Source organism: Mycetomoellerius zeteki, unplaced genomic scaffold (assembly GCF_001594055.1).
Source record: "Mycetomoellerius zeteki isolate Tzet28-1 unplaced genomic scaffold, Tzet1.0 scaffold20, whole genome shotgun sequence".
Lineage (NCBI taxonomy): Eukaryota > Metazoa > Arthropoda > Insecta > Hymenoptera > Formicidae > Mycetomoellerius > Mycetomoellerius zeteki.
Genome location: NW_017256957.1, coordinates 50,982 through 67,360, shown reverse-complemented (window position 1 = coordinate 67,360; position 16,379 = coordinate 50,982). Strand labels below are relative to the sequence as shown.

Sequence of the window (16,379 nt, the reverse complement as noted above, 5' to 3'; positions counted from 1 at the left end):
TTGCTTTCTCTTTTCCCTTTTTTCCAATTTTTCTTAATTTATCGTATATCTATTTCGTCCTTTAACTTTAACTCATTGTCAGTCTTTTTATTATTCCATCTAGTTAACCTTTTACATTTGTTACCTGAACCTTTCACAGTTCAATGAATATCATCATTAACGACATTGATCCCACAGCATGGCTGTTCTCTTCAGCGTTTCACATCTCAAATACTCTCAAATAGATGAAGCTTTCTCGCCTAAAAGCCCCGTCTGTTATTGTTTTTCCAGGACCGCGAATTCGTGGAGATGGAGGTGCCGTACAACGGCGCTCCGAAGAGACCGGGCTCGCCATCGCCCCTGACCTCCCCCGCGCACAGCACTGCCTCCAGGGGCGGCCTGCTGCAGTCCTGCTGCGGGCGCTGCTACCCCCAACGTTACCAGGTACGCGGTCGACGTATACTCGCCTCGATTACCTCCATAAACGAGACCGCGCCCTCGTCCTCCTCCCATTCTCACCAATCGCAACCCGGTCGGTCGCATTATCAGCCAGCCCCGGTCGACCCGACGACCGTGCCGAACGTCGTGTTCAACGTGCCAGGCGACGCCGACCGGCAGCGTCGCCAGGGCGCGAGCTCGTCCAGCCCGTACAACGAGACGAGAGTGTGAGCCGGGGTAAGGACTGTCGACGCGATCTTAATTATTTGGCGAGAGAATCCACCTTCGGAATCGATTGCCGGGTATGAAACCACATCGCATTGCGACCCGGTCGACCTCATCAAATTCTAGACTGTCGATTGGGATTCTTGTTCTTCGGCGATGCTGGCTATCTTTATCGAGTTTTCACAAGTCGATAATCTAATATATTTCTTGATGGGAACAACAAATAATATTGTGAATTTGGTATCCGTAATGTATACTTCAGTCTTGTTGAAATTAATCGCTTCACGCGCGACGAAAGTATTATTTCTAAGCTCTTTAACTAGTGGCAAAACGAATCGACCTTCTCACGCTAGAGAGAATTAAATTGATACAAGAATGCAACTCGCACAAGGTTGACTAGGATTGCAGTCACATCTCGAATAAGGAATCTTAATTAAATGAACGTCTTCTCAAGGAGCGCTTAATTCGGATACGACGCTTTTAATCGTCGCCACTAATGGAAAGCAGACGTTTCCAACTGAATGAACATTTTAACGGCCGGCTGCCAGTTGCCTCTTCTAATTCTTGATCCCTCAGGGTCGTTCTAGTCGCTCTCAGTCAAAATTTACGATTATCTAAGGTTTCTAGTGACAAAGACTAACTGCAATGCGTATCGCGTATGGAGAACAAGACAGCGCTATATATTATACTCTGTCTTTCTTTGCTGAGTACCATAGCTACTCTATCTTCGTTTCTGTTGTCATTGGTACAACGTGCAGTTTCTCTTCTGGTGAGAATTTTAATTAATTGTTCTTTTTGTAACGTTTATTCTTCAGCGCGCTTAACTTTCCTGGAGATTAAATCGCAGATCTAAAGGGATTAATATGAAACTGATGGAGTTATCTCATTCAGGTCAAATTTTTCATTTCTCAAGATAAAGACAAGGACAAAATAATGTATCGTTGAAGGCAAGAATGGTTATAATTATCTACGTGAGTTGAGTTACAACTAACTTGCGAGTAGTCCACGATGGCTGCGTTAAGTGATGAAAAAATCATAGTTTATATTCTTTTAAAATTTTATCAAATTATGTATTTTTTTCCAAATCAAGATGCATTCATATTTTATTTTTAATATAAGAGATTGTTAAGGAGTTTTACCTTATTTATACCTTCTTATAAGATGATGATTATCAAAAAAATGTGTACGTATTTAGATGAATATATATTTTTATATAATTAATTTATTTCGAAGATTATATATATATAATTTATGTATAATATAAATTATTTTCGAGAGTATGTTGTATAAATATTTTTAAGAGCTCTAATTTTTTATCCGAATAGCATTAATTTTATGAGAGAGAATTTTGTATATTATTTTTATAATATATTTCATGATGTGATAATGAAAAAACAAAATTTCTCTTAAATAATGAAAGTCAAAATTCAAAGGATGTAAAAATGATATAGTATAAGGAAAGTTGAAGGTTTTATAGATCGGATGTAATCGAATTCATTTTGCTGTTATAGATCATAAATTAAAGTCGAGAAAGTTAATTCTAGAGATAAACTCCAATTGTCCAAGATTTATAAGTTTGATTTGTGTTGTCTCTCTCCAGCACTGCCGCTGAAGATACGAATTTTGAACTGGTACTCTTAGGAATTAGGTGCTAATCTCGATAATTTTATCGTCATTTTAATCTCTATAGGAGCGCTGCAATTAATAGAATCGTCGATATTCCGCTTGCTTAATTTCCGGAGATTTATCGCTGAAAATGTCCAGATTGGCAGATCAATGAGGTGTTAAACATGTGAGCATTCTGTTCCGCTACATTACTATTGATTAATTTGTATGATTGTTCAGGTACGCGTTGACCGCAGAATCTTGTCGCACACATTAATTGTGACTTTAGTATTTTAACGTAGATAACTGAGCATCCCAACATCTAAAAAGACACTACTCATAGTAATCGCTATCTCTCTACCAAATTCTAAATCGATGTCATAATTATAAGGATAGAATAGTGCACTAAACTTTTTGCTCTTCTCGTAATTGTTCGACCATTTCTTAATATATTATTTACATCAGTCGCGCGGGCTTCATTATTATTTAGAAACAAAAAGTAAATTAAATCATAAGTAATTTTATCATCTATATCTTTTGATATTAATTTTAATATTAATCATGTATTTTTTTGCTTGATTGATCTTAACACTTTATATTTTGGAATATAATTTATAATATCATGTACTAAATGATTTTTAATTTATATTATCTAAAAAATATTTATTCCATAGTTCCTTTGACTTATCGTGCCAAATGTGATTTATAGAGAAATGTGAAATATAGAGAAATTTATACCTCCAAGAAAATTATCTCGATCGGATTCATCATATTGCAATTATGTTTTTTGATTATATATGATTTTTAATTTTCTTGAGTATATTTTTGTTTTCATTCTCGTCGAACTTTGCTCGTTTAAGGCTTGATCGTTTCGAATATCTTGTGAGATGGAATAAAATGGTCTGTTTTCCTTTGTTATTTCCTTGACTTTTTTCTACACTACATCATCTGTTTTCATTTCATCACTCTGAGTGATAGTTACGGAATACCGCGCAAAGAAAATAAAGTCGTCTTGCTAGATCATTTTTATACTTTATACAAGAATTTTACAATTCCATGCGTCCCTTTGGAATATTTTTTTAAGGATTGCGGAAAGTCATTATGCGGTTACTTTAAAGTTAATGTTTCTTTATTTCTTCCTGTTTGATAGCTATAGCAAGATTATGTGACAATAATTACATATCGGTAATATTTATGAATGAGATATGATTAATTCTCATATTTTCAATGATACGTTATGTCCTTGTGTCAATGAATTGGTACCTATATCGTTGAGAGTCGTGGAGTTATATATTGAATATTTGATTATTAAACTATTAAAATATATCTTGACGTGTATGTAGCATATAAATGGGATTTCGAATGAACATATTTTTCAATTTTCGAGCAATTGATTGAAGAGACTTTCACTTTTTTCGTATCAAACATAGATTTTATACTAGCACTAGAGCGCTAATTTCGACTTAATGCTATAAATGATCGGATTTTCGGTTGATTAAAAAAAATGACCATTCCAATCATTTTGCACATACGTGCACAAAACATACATATCATATGTATCAGGGTTGATTAAGTTAATACTTTTTTTAAAGCTAAATTAAGTTAGAGTTAATGGTTTATAAAATTAATTTTGTTAAGTTTAAAGTTGAACGAACAAAAAACTAACACAGTTAAAGTTACGTTGAGATCAAATTTGTCCAAGTTATAATAAATAAATAATTAATTCTGAAAAGCATTACTTTTATTAAATCAGAATATCCAAATTTTTCTTAAAATTAGATTATTTTAAATAACAAAACAATTACAATATGGATCATCAGATAAATTATATAAGGTATTTTATATGTGTAAATTGTAAAATAACAAAGATATTTTTTGTATACCTAATAAAAAACTGAATTTTAGTATTTGTACATAGATATCTTGATATTTATGTTATAATAGAAAAACAAAATGTAATTTTTTCAAATGTAAGTAATATTGTACTCTTCTTCGTGTTGTTCATGCTTGCACGTTCTTTGAAAATTATATGTAAATAAAAAGTTCTTATTCTTTCTTTATCGCTCATTAGGCGTAAAATAATAATTGTATAACGCACTGATAGCGTTCCTTAAATACAAATCCAATCCACCTTCATCTTTAGACACTTTTGCCTGTCACACAATTATTGAGCTTTCTCTAAATTAATTCTCTAATGTTTAATATTTCATAAAAAATAACATTAGCATTTTTAAAGAGATAAAGAATACTTAACTTAAAAACAGTTAATACATTAAAAATTTTAAAGTAAATTATGTTAAAAATTCTTTTAAAGTTAACTAAATTAAGTTAGAAGTTATTATATTATATATTAATTTATATATTAACGTTTCAATTTTTTATGTAACTTGTAATTTATTAATTACTACCCAATCCTGATACATGCATTACATACAACACATATATACCGTCATTTTCTCGGTTCAAAAGTAAACGATTCAGTTCTAGTATAAATCTGTGATATCAAAAAAAAGACGAAAAGCCGAGACAAATTTCAGAAATAAAATCGTATCGTTCGGCGCATATCGATAGTGACAGTCGACAGCTCGATAGAAATCTACTTTATATGATACAAATCGAGCTTCATGTAGCCGAGGCTGGTATTAACGAAAATGAGAAGTAATGAACAGCCCAATCGACCAATAAACCGAGGGCGAAACATTGTCGAAATCTCATTAACAAATGCTTCTGCTGTCTTGGCTTTTATTTTTTACGATTATGTTCAATGCCGTTTATCCTTTCCTTCTGATTCTACCAATCTTTTGTTAATCCATGCCGTAATTTACGAATAGGTTTCAAATTTTCATTATATACTTGTAAAATATTGACGGAAATTTTAAATAAAAACAATTTCGGCAATTAGGTTAATTACAATTTCTTAATATTTAAGTTCAAGAATTATTTGATCTAAAATTATTTATATTTATTCTTTAAAATTATTTTATCTATTTAATTCTAAACTTTTTAAAATTTATTTACATCTATTAAAACGGATGATTTTATTGTATTTAAAAATTTGCAACCTGTTTAAAATATGCTTATATAGAATGTGTTCCACTTTAGGTTCACAAAGCTTGTTAGTATCATCTGTTTTTGTTTAATATTCGTTAGCTAATAAGGATGAACTGATGCTTACAGTGTGTGAGCGTGAAAACGGAACGCGTTCATAGAAGTGATTCTTTAATATTTTGATTGTTTTATCGCAAATTTTCTTTCCGTTATGTTCTATGCTATTTCTGTGTTTTATTTTCCTTCCGTAAATCTTCCTTATTAGTTCTTTCATATCGATCATATTATAGGTTAGCGGAAGAATATTATTTTTTATCTGAAATATTATCTTCTGTTAAAATCGTTTAAATTTTATGGGAGTTTAATTAGGGCACACACTTCTCTTTCTCTTACATCATAGATCCACAAAGAATCTCGATCCAAAGGCCTTTACCTTCTGATATAGAATTTACCACTGATGTAGAATTTAAGAGCAAATTGCTCTTTTTCTCTCAATCAAATCAGCGACACGCACAATCTTTACTTTATAATTTCAATAAAAGGATTCAATAATTATTACGTCTTATTTAATTTTAATTGACATTTTATTGAATTCGTATTTGATTGCAATAATTATAATTGTTATACATATTTTAATTTTGTAATTCTTTACATATTACATATAATTTACTTTTTTTTCAGGTAATAGAAATAGTAATAAAAATAGGAGTCATAAATTTTAGATTCATTAAATTAATCTTTTTAAATTATGTTCTTTATAACTGATGATTAACAATTATTAATAATTATAATGAAGTACAATTAATTAATAATTATTGAATACACTTAATTAAATCGCAAGGAAATTATGAAGTAAACGAAAAAGGAACAAAAAATACGAGGGTTGCATATCGTTGTACTTAGATCCTAGGGGGATCCAGATTTGATATAGAATCGACCCGTCTTCCAGAGAAACTGTCGACCCCCATCTCTCGCGGAGTATGTCTCTTCGCAGCCTCGTGTCCTATGTCTTCCATTTTTAGATTAACTTGACATATATTGCCGCATCGAGTCCCTGCCCCGAGCTCGCGCCCGTCCCCGCTCTCGTCTGATAATCGCTTGTATTAATAACCCGTAACTCGATCTATATAATTCTTGTTCCATTAAAATCTACCGAACTCCGCCTAACGCGAGTATGCCGCACCGAAAGTTCAACCGCAAACTCGATCCGGTGTGGTCGATTCACGAACGGGCAGCCAATCGATATGCTGTGACAAATCTAGCTCGTATTTTATTATTCATAAAAATCGTAATTCCTATTTTTGCGAAGATGGTGGCATAACGTATTTTAGTTTGATCGAAACGCGAAGCAAATCCTTTATTTTGTAAATCGATTATATCTAATTAATCAAAATTTGAATAAAAATGTGAAGAAAAGCATCACTTTGCTTGTAATTCGTAAATTATGCGCAAAATGATTTTAGACTCTTCAATTTCATAACCAAATAAAAATTTACAAAAATTTAACTGTCGAGAAAATTCGCATACTTGTTGCGATTATATCCTTATTGACTTTAATATCAGAAATATATTATTCATTTGTGTGATATATTATTCATTCATGTTTCTAATTCTGAGATAAGTCATACAACAGCAAACTTATGACCTTTGAGACAACATTTAATATGATCATTGCATTTCAATAATTTCTTTGGTGTGGATGATTTATATTTGAATCCTAAAATAATTTCAATTTCGCATTTCGATCTACAATCTACATGACGCTAATAATCGCTATTAGAGGAAGTCGTGAATTAGCGATCCATGAATGATATCTCAGCAACGACGTAATCATTGCTGAGATATTTAGCTTATTCTGAAAGTGGCGGAAAATTGTACTATATAGAATTCCGAAACTTTTCCTGACTAACGTGGCGATATTTGTCATGAATAAAGGAACGAAGTTTCGAGATTAAAATCTTCCAGAGGTGAGATTGATCAATATGTGTGAGATTTTCTGCCCAAAATTAGCTTTAAGATTAAACGAACCCTTGTTGGTAAGCTCGATGATAACGAAAAAGCGTTCGAATTATTACGATTAATTACCGATCGACAGCGATAACGCAACTGATAACAATGTAGGAGCTCGCTCGGGGCGAGATGTACATATAAATAACATCCATTAGCGCAAATCGTTTCATTGAATCATCAAAGACTGGCTTGCGTTGAAAATTAAAAAAAGTTTCGATTTCAATGTTTCACTTTCGTACGACTTTAATTTCACTCATAGTTCATAATCTTCTTTTGCAGAAAAATGGTAAGCTGCAAGTTTAAAGTTGCAATATCATCCAACTGAAAGAACTTCTGTTTTTTCTTTCTTCTGTTTTATTGCCTGATGATTATTGTTTTATTCCATAGAACAAATTAAAAATTTTTTGTCAACTCTACTAACAGTCTCGATGACAATATCGTTTTGATATCTTTTTTAATAAAAAATTTTAACAAATTGTTAGAATGAAAGCAGTTGTTATTAATTAAAATTCTATAAAATTCAATTTTATTATTTCTTCAAGTTGGCCGTATGAATTGTTATTATTGTCTTGTTGTGAGGAATTTCATTGCGATGTTGTTGATTAATCGGATATCACATGGATATCTTTTGATCGAATAGATTTCATTTCCGATTGTTTCCCAATTTGTGTGACGCACGCCAGTCTGGTATAGTTTCCCCGTTATGATCGATTTACGGGGAAATACGATCGCACATCCTTTATTTGTTTATTTTTCTATGTTGAGATCCATGTCGACGTCATTCATTCGTCATGCAATCGAGATTTTACGATTAAGAGTTGATCGCGAGCCAGCGTGTGATTGTCAGTAGGAAATAAAACTAAGATGTATTATGATTTCCTGAATACATACATCTTTATCTGAATTTCTGTCACATATGTGGATAGTTTATCATTAGTATTTTTATTTTTTACAATTTCTTTTTTTGAAATCTCGTATTTCACTATTTTAAGAATTCTTCTTTTGTGATATGAGATTTTACATTACGTTAAAATTAATATGCAAGTATTAATAATACTCATGCGCTGTCGAAGCTTTCGATCAGCCCTTGACCTTGTTATATTTTAGTTAGCTACAAAATACTTGCCACATTCCAGAAACGGTATGTTATTTTCGATAATGTGATTATTTTTTCTCACGTATTGCGGCCTAAGCGTGACATGATGAAATCAAATCAGCAGAATCAAGGAAATAAAGAAACTGAAATTTTTTAGTAAATTCCTTCATATATTCCTCGTACTTACGACTTTTTTTAGAACAAATATAAATATCACATGTTTTATATGAAGACTTCAATTGGGACTAAAATTAGTACGAAAACGTTTTGATACTCGTTCTAATGTGAAAATGCAATATTGATAAATATTTTATAAAAGTTTCCTTCGGATATAAAGTGCAAAATGAAAGTAGTGAATTTGTTTTGTATATTTTGCAACAATATACAACGTTCGTAATATGTGTAGATTTTATATGAAATAAAATATGTGATATTTATATTTTGCATGAGATTTTTTTATACAAGACATAAAAATTATGATGTATTTTAAATACATTCTCGTGCGCGTGCGCGCAATTTATAATATTAATACGATTTAATTTTTATTAATAACATTATTTAAGTTATATCAAAGAGAAAGAGACTAATATTTTTATTTCTTTTTTATAAATATTTAAAATAAACGGTTATTAATCATCATGTTGTATAGTGCGGGAGAGGGATAATATATAAAAGTTATATTTATTGAGTTAGGGAAAGGGATAAGAATCGATACCGCTAATTACGATGGGCAATTATCAGTGTGAAAAAAATAGTGGAAAATGTTAGTCGGGCAGCGAGCCAAAAATAAACGTTTGACAAGAAAATCGCTGTCCATATGCGCGAGTTTGCACGAGTTTTTACAAGTCACTGTATATAACCGCGTGTGGTCATCCTTGCACAATTATCGACAAGTTGATACAACAACCCTGACCTTAGAGTTATGCCACGTGATGTGTAGCGCATAAAACGGAGAAATAGGTTCGATTGTCACTATATATCCTTTCATAAAGCAGCAACTATCATTGCGATAAACATCAATGGGAAAATCCGTTATAAAATATATATAGCGTCTTTGAGGGAGAAAAACCAACTAAAAATAAATTTGCATTGTTTTGCGAGTTAAGATTGATAAACGAAGAAGCAATAAGTTAATATACTAATATATTAAAATTAAAAATTTATATATTAACAAATGTAAAATCGTTAGCTTATTATACATTAAATTTAAAATTTTATGTAATATGAGTAATCAATTGGATTTTGATATACATTACATACATTACTTATACGTATATTTCAGAATTCACACTCCTTCCGTCATGTATTAATAACTCATTTGACGTATTTTGTAAAGATAATTTCTTGTTAAAGTAAAGGAAAAGTGGAACAATTATCAGTCAGAAGATTTTAGCATTAACTTAGGAAACGAGATGCACTCTAATGCGTGTATTTTGTGCAGATATTTTCCTCAGTTATGCCTTTATTATGGAAATAATATATTTATAGTCTCAAATGCATCACGCGATGCGCGGCGTATATAATTAGAGATTGAATTTATATGCAAAGATAGTGACGTATGCATACCAAGAGGTACGTGAAACTCAACGAAACAGACTTGTCAGTTCATCGACAATCAGAGCGTTGGCGTTACATATGATGTATTATATTACAACTTTTTTTGTCTTTTTATATCTTTCTTTATCAATATTATATTACGTTACGCGCTTGCACACATAGGTATATGATTTTTCAGTTTTCAATGGTAATACACAGCTCAAACAGAAACGAGCAATTCAAACGTTGGCGAGGCAACATTTTGAGCGTTCAGATTTATTCGCACTCGATACCTCGACGAAATTGATACGATCGCGATTATTTATACAGTTCGCAATCGCAGGCTGCATACAAGTTGCGTGCGGCTTGCATATCTATACGCGGCATGCAGTTTGTATACGTTGAATGGCAAGTGGCATACCCACGTTGCAAAACGATGATCGATCCGTTGGTACAACCCGCACGTAACCACATATACAGTAGAAATACATGCATTGCGAATGCACGTCGTGTCAGAAGCGCACGTGTACACAAGTCTGATCGACAAATTAATTTTAATTGCAGTAATGTCAGCGATAACAATTCAATATTACGATGCGCAGCGACTAGTTTCGATGTTAAGGAAATTGCTTTATGAGTAATAGCGTCGGCGGACGGAGAATAGTTTCAATTAATTAAGATAGTGTTCTAATTTATAAAGAAAGATTCGGATATGTATTATGCAGATTTTGGAAAGTTTCGTATTAAGATACAGAGCTTGATATCGTAAAAATAATATATAATATTCAAGTGCCAATAGTCCAAAAAGGTTGGAGTTATAAAGTTTTAAAGTTTGTCATAACCGCATGCGTGACGATCTTGTAGCAAATGGCTTAGGCTCTTATTTTATAATTCTTAATGACAGTATCGATATACATTGTCGTTGTTTATATTTTATATGTGATAAAAAACTGCGCAATCACAATATACGGACACTGTTATTAAGAGTTACAAAGTGAGATCTTAACCCAGTGAGAAATAACAATGGAATCGACATCGAATCGATATCGATTCGACGTCAATTTGATGATTTCGACGTCGATTCGACATCGATTCCATTATCATTTCTCACTGGGAAGGGGATCCTAAAATGAAGATCGAACTCCGACGAAATCACCAGATATCGCTGTTTTTCCAGCGCATCGACATGTTTTTATATACTACCACACCAATATCTCACGTACACATACGTACAAATTTTCTAACTAATCTTTTGTATTAAGTGTCCAAACTTAATTCTAAATACTCAACATTGGTTGTTCATGTAATCCCTAGTCCAAACCGAGCTAATTTTATAGGTACAAAGTACAAAACTTTTATATAAAGCAAATATTGTTACGAGTCGACGTCAGAAGCCGATAAAAAACTGTAATTTTCTAACTTTTTTTTCATTTTTCGCACGAATTTTTCAACCGGTTTGGACTACATTATATTTTAAGGAGAAGGATTTTTAATTCTGTAAAGGCGGTTAGAAAAATATTTATTTAAAAAATAATTGATAAAACAGCACGACTTTAGGATCCCCTTAATTTGACTGAATTTGTCGTAATGTCTAACAAGGGAATCATCAATGATTACAAACAATATTAATTTCTTTATTTATTATTTTTCTTTTCTATTGGATATTTAATATAGATAATGTTGCGCGTAATTTTATATGATAATCTGTGAATCTGTAAAGAAATATAAGAGATTTCCTCAGTTTTATACGTGCATTATTTTAACGAATATAAATGGCGCACTTGATATTCTTATAACTCGCTTAACTTTCATAATGATAGAAAACTCAAAATTAAGAAAAATCTTTTAAGAATTGGATCTATTATTGAAAAATTTAAATTATGCTATATCACAGAATAATTAAACTAAATTAAACTTGCAGGAAATCGAAATTAGAGATCAAGATTTACTAGTCAAAGATTTTTTCGTTTTTTCATATAATTTAATATTAATTAAACAGCAAGATGTTTGCTGCTTTGCAAGCACCGTCCAATTTAATCGCTCGTAAAAAGTTCAAGAGATTCTGAAGACAGTTTTCCATCATGCGAGCGCGGTACGTGAATAATTCATCCATTAAAATCAGTTGGATGATATCCGTTTTCTTTCGTTCAGACTGCTCGTGGTAGCGTTTCAATTAGAGTGAAATATTTCGAGAAATCAACCGTCCTCTGCTAGTTAGAAAAACTCTTGTTGATCTTCTGTGTATATACGGGGGTGAAAAGAGTGAGATGAAAGAAATAACGGGGGATGAAGAATATACAAAGAGAACGACAGTGGCCGTGCTAACTCGCGGATTCATCAAGCTCCGTTTTACTTGAGCTTTTCTCTAATATCTGTCGCTTTATTTTTCCATTAGGCTTTTTCTTCTAATCAATATCGATTCTCCGAAAAAATCCGTCGCGATATAAAATCATTTGATTAAAATCGACACTTGGCATATTTTCATATCATATTTGCAACTTTCTGAATTATTGAAATATCAGTATTGCGTTAATATACTTTTGATGCTTATATATGTAATAAAATATGCTTTTCTATCTAATTAATCAAACTAAATATGCATAATATTAGTCTGTGTCAGCAATATTTCCTTACGGAATTAGTACAATATTGGATATTCCCTGTGCACGAGCACATTTCTAGGCATTTATATAAACTTCTACTATTCTCATGTACTTAGAGACTGTCGATTAATCAAGGCTGACAGCAATCAGATTGATAATTAACCGCATTCGAGTCTATTAACGGTAACAATAAGCAACCGCATTATGTCTTGGTTGTCCGCTATGAATAATTCTCCGTTGCGCGACGTAAAATATCGATTCAATAATTCCGGCCTTTACATTGCTCTTTATGATTACAGACAATAACAAATGGTTAGCAACGAAATACATTCTATTATATATTAGGTATTCCAATTTACGTGAAGCTTCGAAGTTTCGATTTCTAGAAGTACGCATAATTTGATGGTTGTAGAAATAAAAGCTACAGTTTAAAAATTAATCATTGCGCTGTGACGAATTCAAACTTGGTAGACATTATTCAGCATATGAGTATACATAAAGAAGGAGTGTGAGATTTGAAAGACGTGGCCTCGTGTCTTTACATGAGTATTTTGCAACGCAAATTGCTGTTACACGTGTGACATAAGGCGCTATATAAGCACAGAAAATTATGTGTGAGTTCATAAATCATAGAATCAAATCCTAATATATCATATCCCCACATACTCCATATAGCACAGATCTCCAAGGGACGTTTTGAAGGACATCCTGAGAACGTCCCAACGTCCTAAGAACGTTCCCAGAAAGATTTATGGAATGAAGTGTGCTGTGTGTATGGGATGTTATTATAATATAAAATATAATCAGTATCGTGGTCTATAACGAGCATTAAAAGTTGATTTACAATTCAATTTATTGTCATACCGTGTACAAAATAAAATGTTTTGATTGATTTAGTTTTCGTTAGTTATTTGCTTATCCCGTTAGTATACCATATTAACATAAATTTAAACTAGAAGCAATTACATTCCAACAATTACATTCTTTATTTTGCGCGTTCTACAAAAGATAGATAATTTATATAAAACAATCAATTATTCGATATTGAAAACACACTATGGAGGAATTCAAATGATTGTTTTATATGAATTATCAATGTACTAAAAGAATCGTGAAGCAGATTTCAAATTAACTATTGATTTTATAATTATGACTTAATAATATTCTCGACATCGACCGAAGAATTGTTTATTGAAGCATTTTACGTCACTAACATCGAGATACGAAATGACTGGGTGAATACATCTATCTTTTATAAAATGCACAGAGTAAAGAATATTGTTAGGGTATCCAGTTTGAATTTATGTTAGTATGGTATAGTAATGGAACTATAAGAAATATCGGTATATAATGCGAGTAACTGAAAAGAACTAAGTAAGTCGAAACGTTTTACTTTGTACACGGTATGACAATAAATTAAATTGTAATCTATAAAATCAACTTTTAATACTCATTGTAGGCCACAGTCCCGATTATATTTTGAGTTGCAATTTTACGAGCTAAATTGTTTACATTGCTATTATAATCCTTACTTAAAAAAGATGTCTATAAGTTGTTGCAGTTAATAATTTAATAATTATTTACAGTAGGGCCTTTTCAGAATATTAATGTTTTTTTTTGGAATTTTAACAAAAATCTTTGTTGCGATTCTAATAGTGATGAATAATTAATCGGGGAGGTCAAAAAATGTGTAACCCATCTATTTTTTTAAACTATTTATTTCCAGTATATTTTTTAAGATTTTTTGATATTACAAGTACTCGTATATATCGGCCTTAAAAAGGCTGATTTTAGTCCTAAATATGACTAGTATGATATGTATGCGTGTATTTTATTGAATCTTCGCTTAAAAACACAAATTCTTTGCTTCAAAAATACAAATTCTCTGCTTTAGAACACAAATTCTCTGCTTTAAAAACACAAATTATTTTCTTATATAATTTTTGTGTTTTTGAAGCAAAGAATTTTTGTATTTAAAGCAGAGAATTTGTATTTTAAAGCAGAGAATTTGTATTTTAAAAACAGAGAATTTATGTAATTAAAGCAGACTAGCCGTGAGGATCATATGGATGTCTATATTGCAGAATTTTATTTTAAACGAAAATATCCGAACCATATCCAGCGATTTTATAAGATTTTTGAAATCATTGTACTCGGTAGTAAGTTACGGTAGTAAAATCACAATGATGCAATGAAATAGGCATAATAAATTACTATATTAGATAGTCATATTAGTATTGAAATCGACTTTTTTAAGGGCTATAATAAATTTGTAATGTCTGAAGACGCGAGAAATTATATTGAAAATAAATATATTATATAATTATAAATAATTATATTAAAGAGAGAAAATAGGTAGGTTATACATTTTTCGACCTCTCTCGGTTGATTATCACTAAATTAAAATTGCAACAAAGATTTTTATCAAGATTTCAAAACATTAAAATTCTGAAAAATAACTCTGTTGTAAATCATTACCAATAATATTTTTAGGATTATTTTGTTCTCAATTTTAGGATAGAAAATTTGGAAATATAGAAGGCTTTAATTATTCTACCTTGTTAGATAATAGTGATGTTACGTTAAAATAAAGTAGAATTTATTAGGAATTCTTATAATTTTCTAAGGAATACTACATTGAAATATACAATAAATTTACAATTGCTTCAATCTACGCTTGTATAAATAATGCAAAGATTGAAATTATTTGCTTTATGAATTTTTTTAAATCTTTTGCATGAAAACAATGACATTTCACTCTAAGGCGTAAATAGAGATCATAGAGACGTTATAATACTTATTTCTGTTGAAAACATTTATTAATTACGCAATTATTATTTATTTTTTCAATGTTTTATTGTATTGTAAAAAAAAATATGTAATATTACATAAATAAGTGAAAATAAATTTTATACTTGTTTATATAATTTTACATATTTATGTACAATCTGTTAAAATATAAAAGAGCGTAAAGAATTCAAGTTGAAAAGTATTAATAAAGTTTAAGGAATTTCTATAAAAAACAAAACCACTTATAACATAAGGATAGGTTTTTCAAGATATGAATGCAGAACTTTTATATTGCTTCGAAAGGGAAGTTTTACTTGAAACAAACCTGGATCTTCATGAGAATTTCTTGTGTTTGCGAGTATGGGAATTCAATTAAGCTTTCCTCGCAAAAGTTCGACACGTACAAATATATCATCACCTCTTCAAACCGGAAAGTGGAGGTTCAAAGTCGACAAAAAATTTGACGCGGTATCATCATCACGGTTGATTTTCGGTCCTTTACTCCACGCAATTAATCATGATCACTGCAGGCGACTATCACTTTTTATGAAGACATTCGGAAGTTAATAGATCGTATCGCGAGATTCGCGCATTAATATTTATACTTTTCTACTTTCGTTCCGCTCAAAAAGTCATCAGAACTGGCGTGGACGTCGGCGATGACGTCGCGTCAGAATAACCGGCATATTATGCACGCTATAATGTAACACGAGTTGCTTTTATGAATAATGCATAGCCGAAGGAACAGCGGGAGCCTGTAGTGGAGCATCCACTTCAGATCAGCCAGGCAAGACAAAATTGAATCTTAAGTGTACGTTCTAAAAAGCTCCGTCGATCCACTATTCGTCGTCGACCCAATAATGAGCACGGTCTTTTTTATCTTCGTCTCCGGACTCTATTACTATTAATTGTTAACCGTATGACGACAGAGTCTAGCACGCGCTCGATTGAGTATTTTTAATTTAATATCATTCTTCGCTCCAAAACTTTTAGCGAATTACCAAGTAATAAACTGTATAGACTTTTTTAAATTGAAAATGATGTTTTTA

At 31.4% G+C, this 16,379-nt stretch overlaps 1 protein-coding gene across 6 annotated transcripts in view; it reads left to right on the top strand.

The window, feature by feature from the left end:
* The window catches only part of Shal (potassium voltage-gated channel protein Shal), a 115,842-nt gene that overhangs the window by 67,327 nt on the left and 32,136 nt on the right, over positions 1 to 16,379 (top strand). For 5 of the 6 annotated variants that reach the window (XM_018447378.1, XM_018447375.1, XM_018447377.1 and 2 more), the window contains exon 4: positions 271 to 423. In XM_018447378.1, coding sequence (XP_018302880.1) covers positions 271 to 423 — 153 coding nt within the window. Of the gene's footprint in view, positions 1 to 270; positions 424 to 16,066; positions 16,118 to 16,379 lie in introns of all 6 variants that reach the window. The other variant, XM_018447383.1, reaches the window with a different exon arrangement.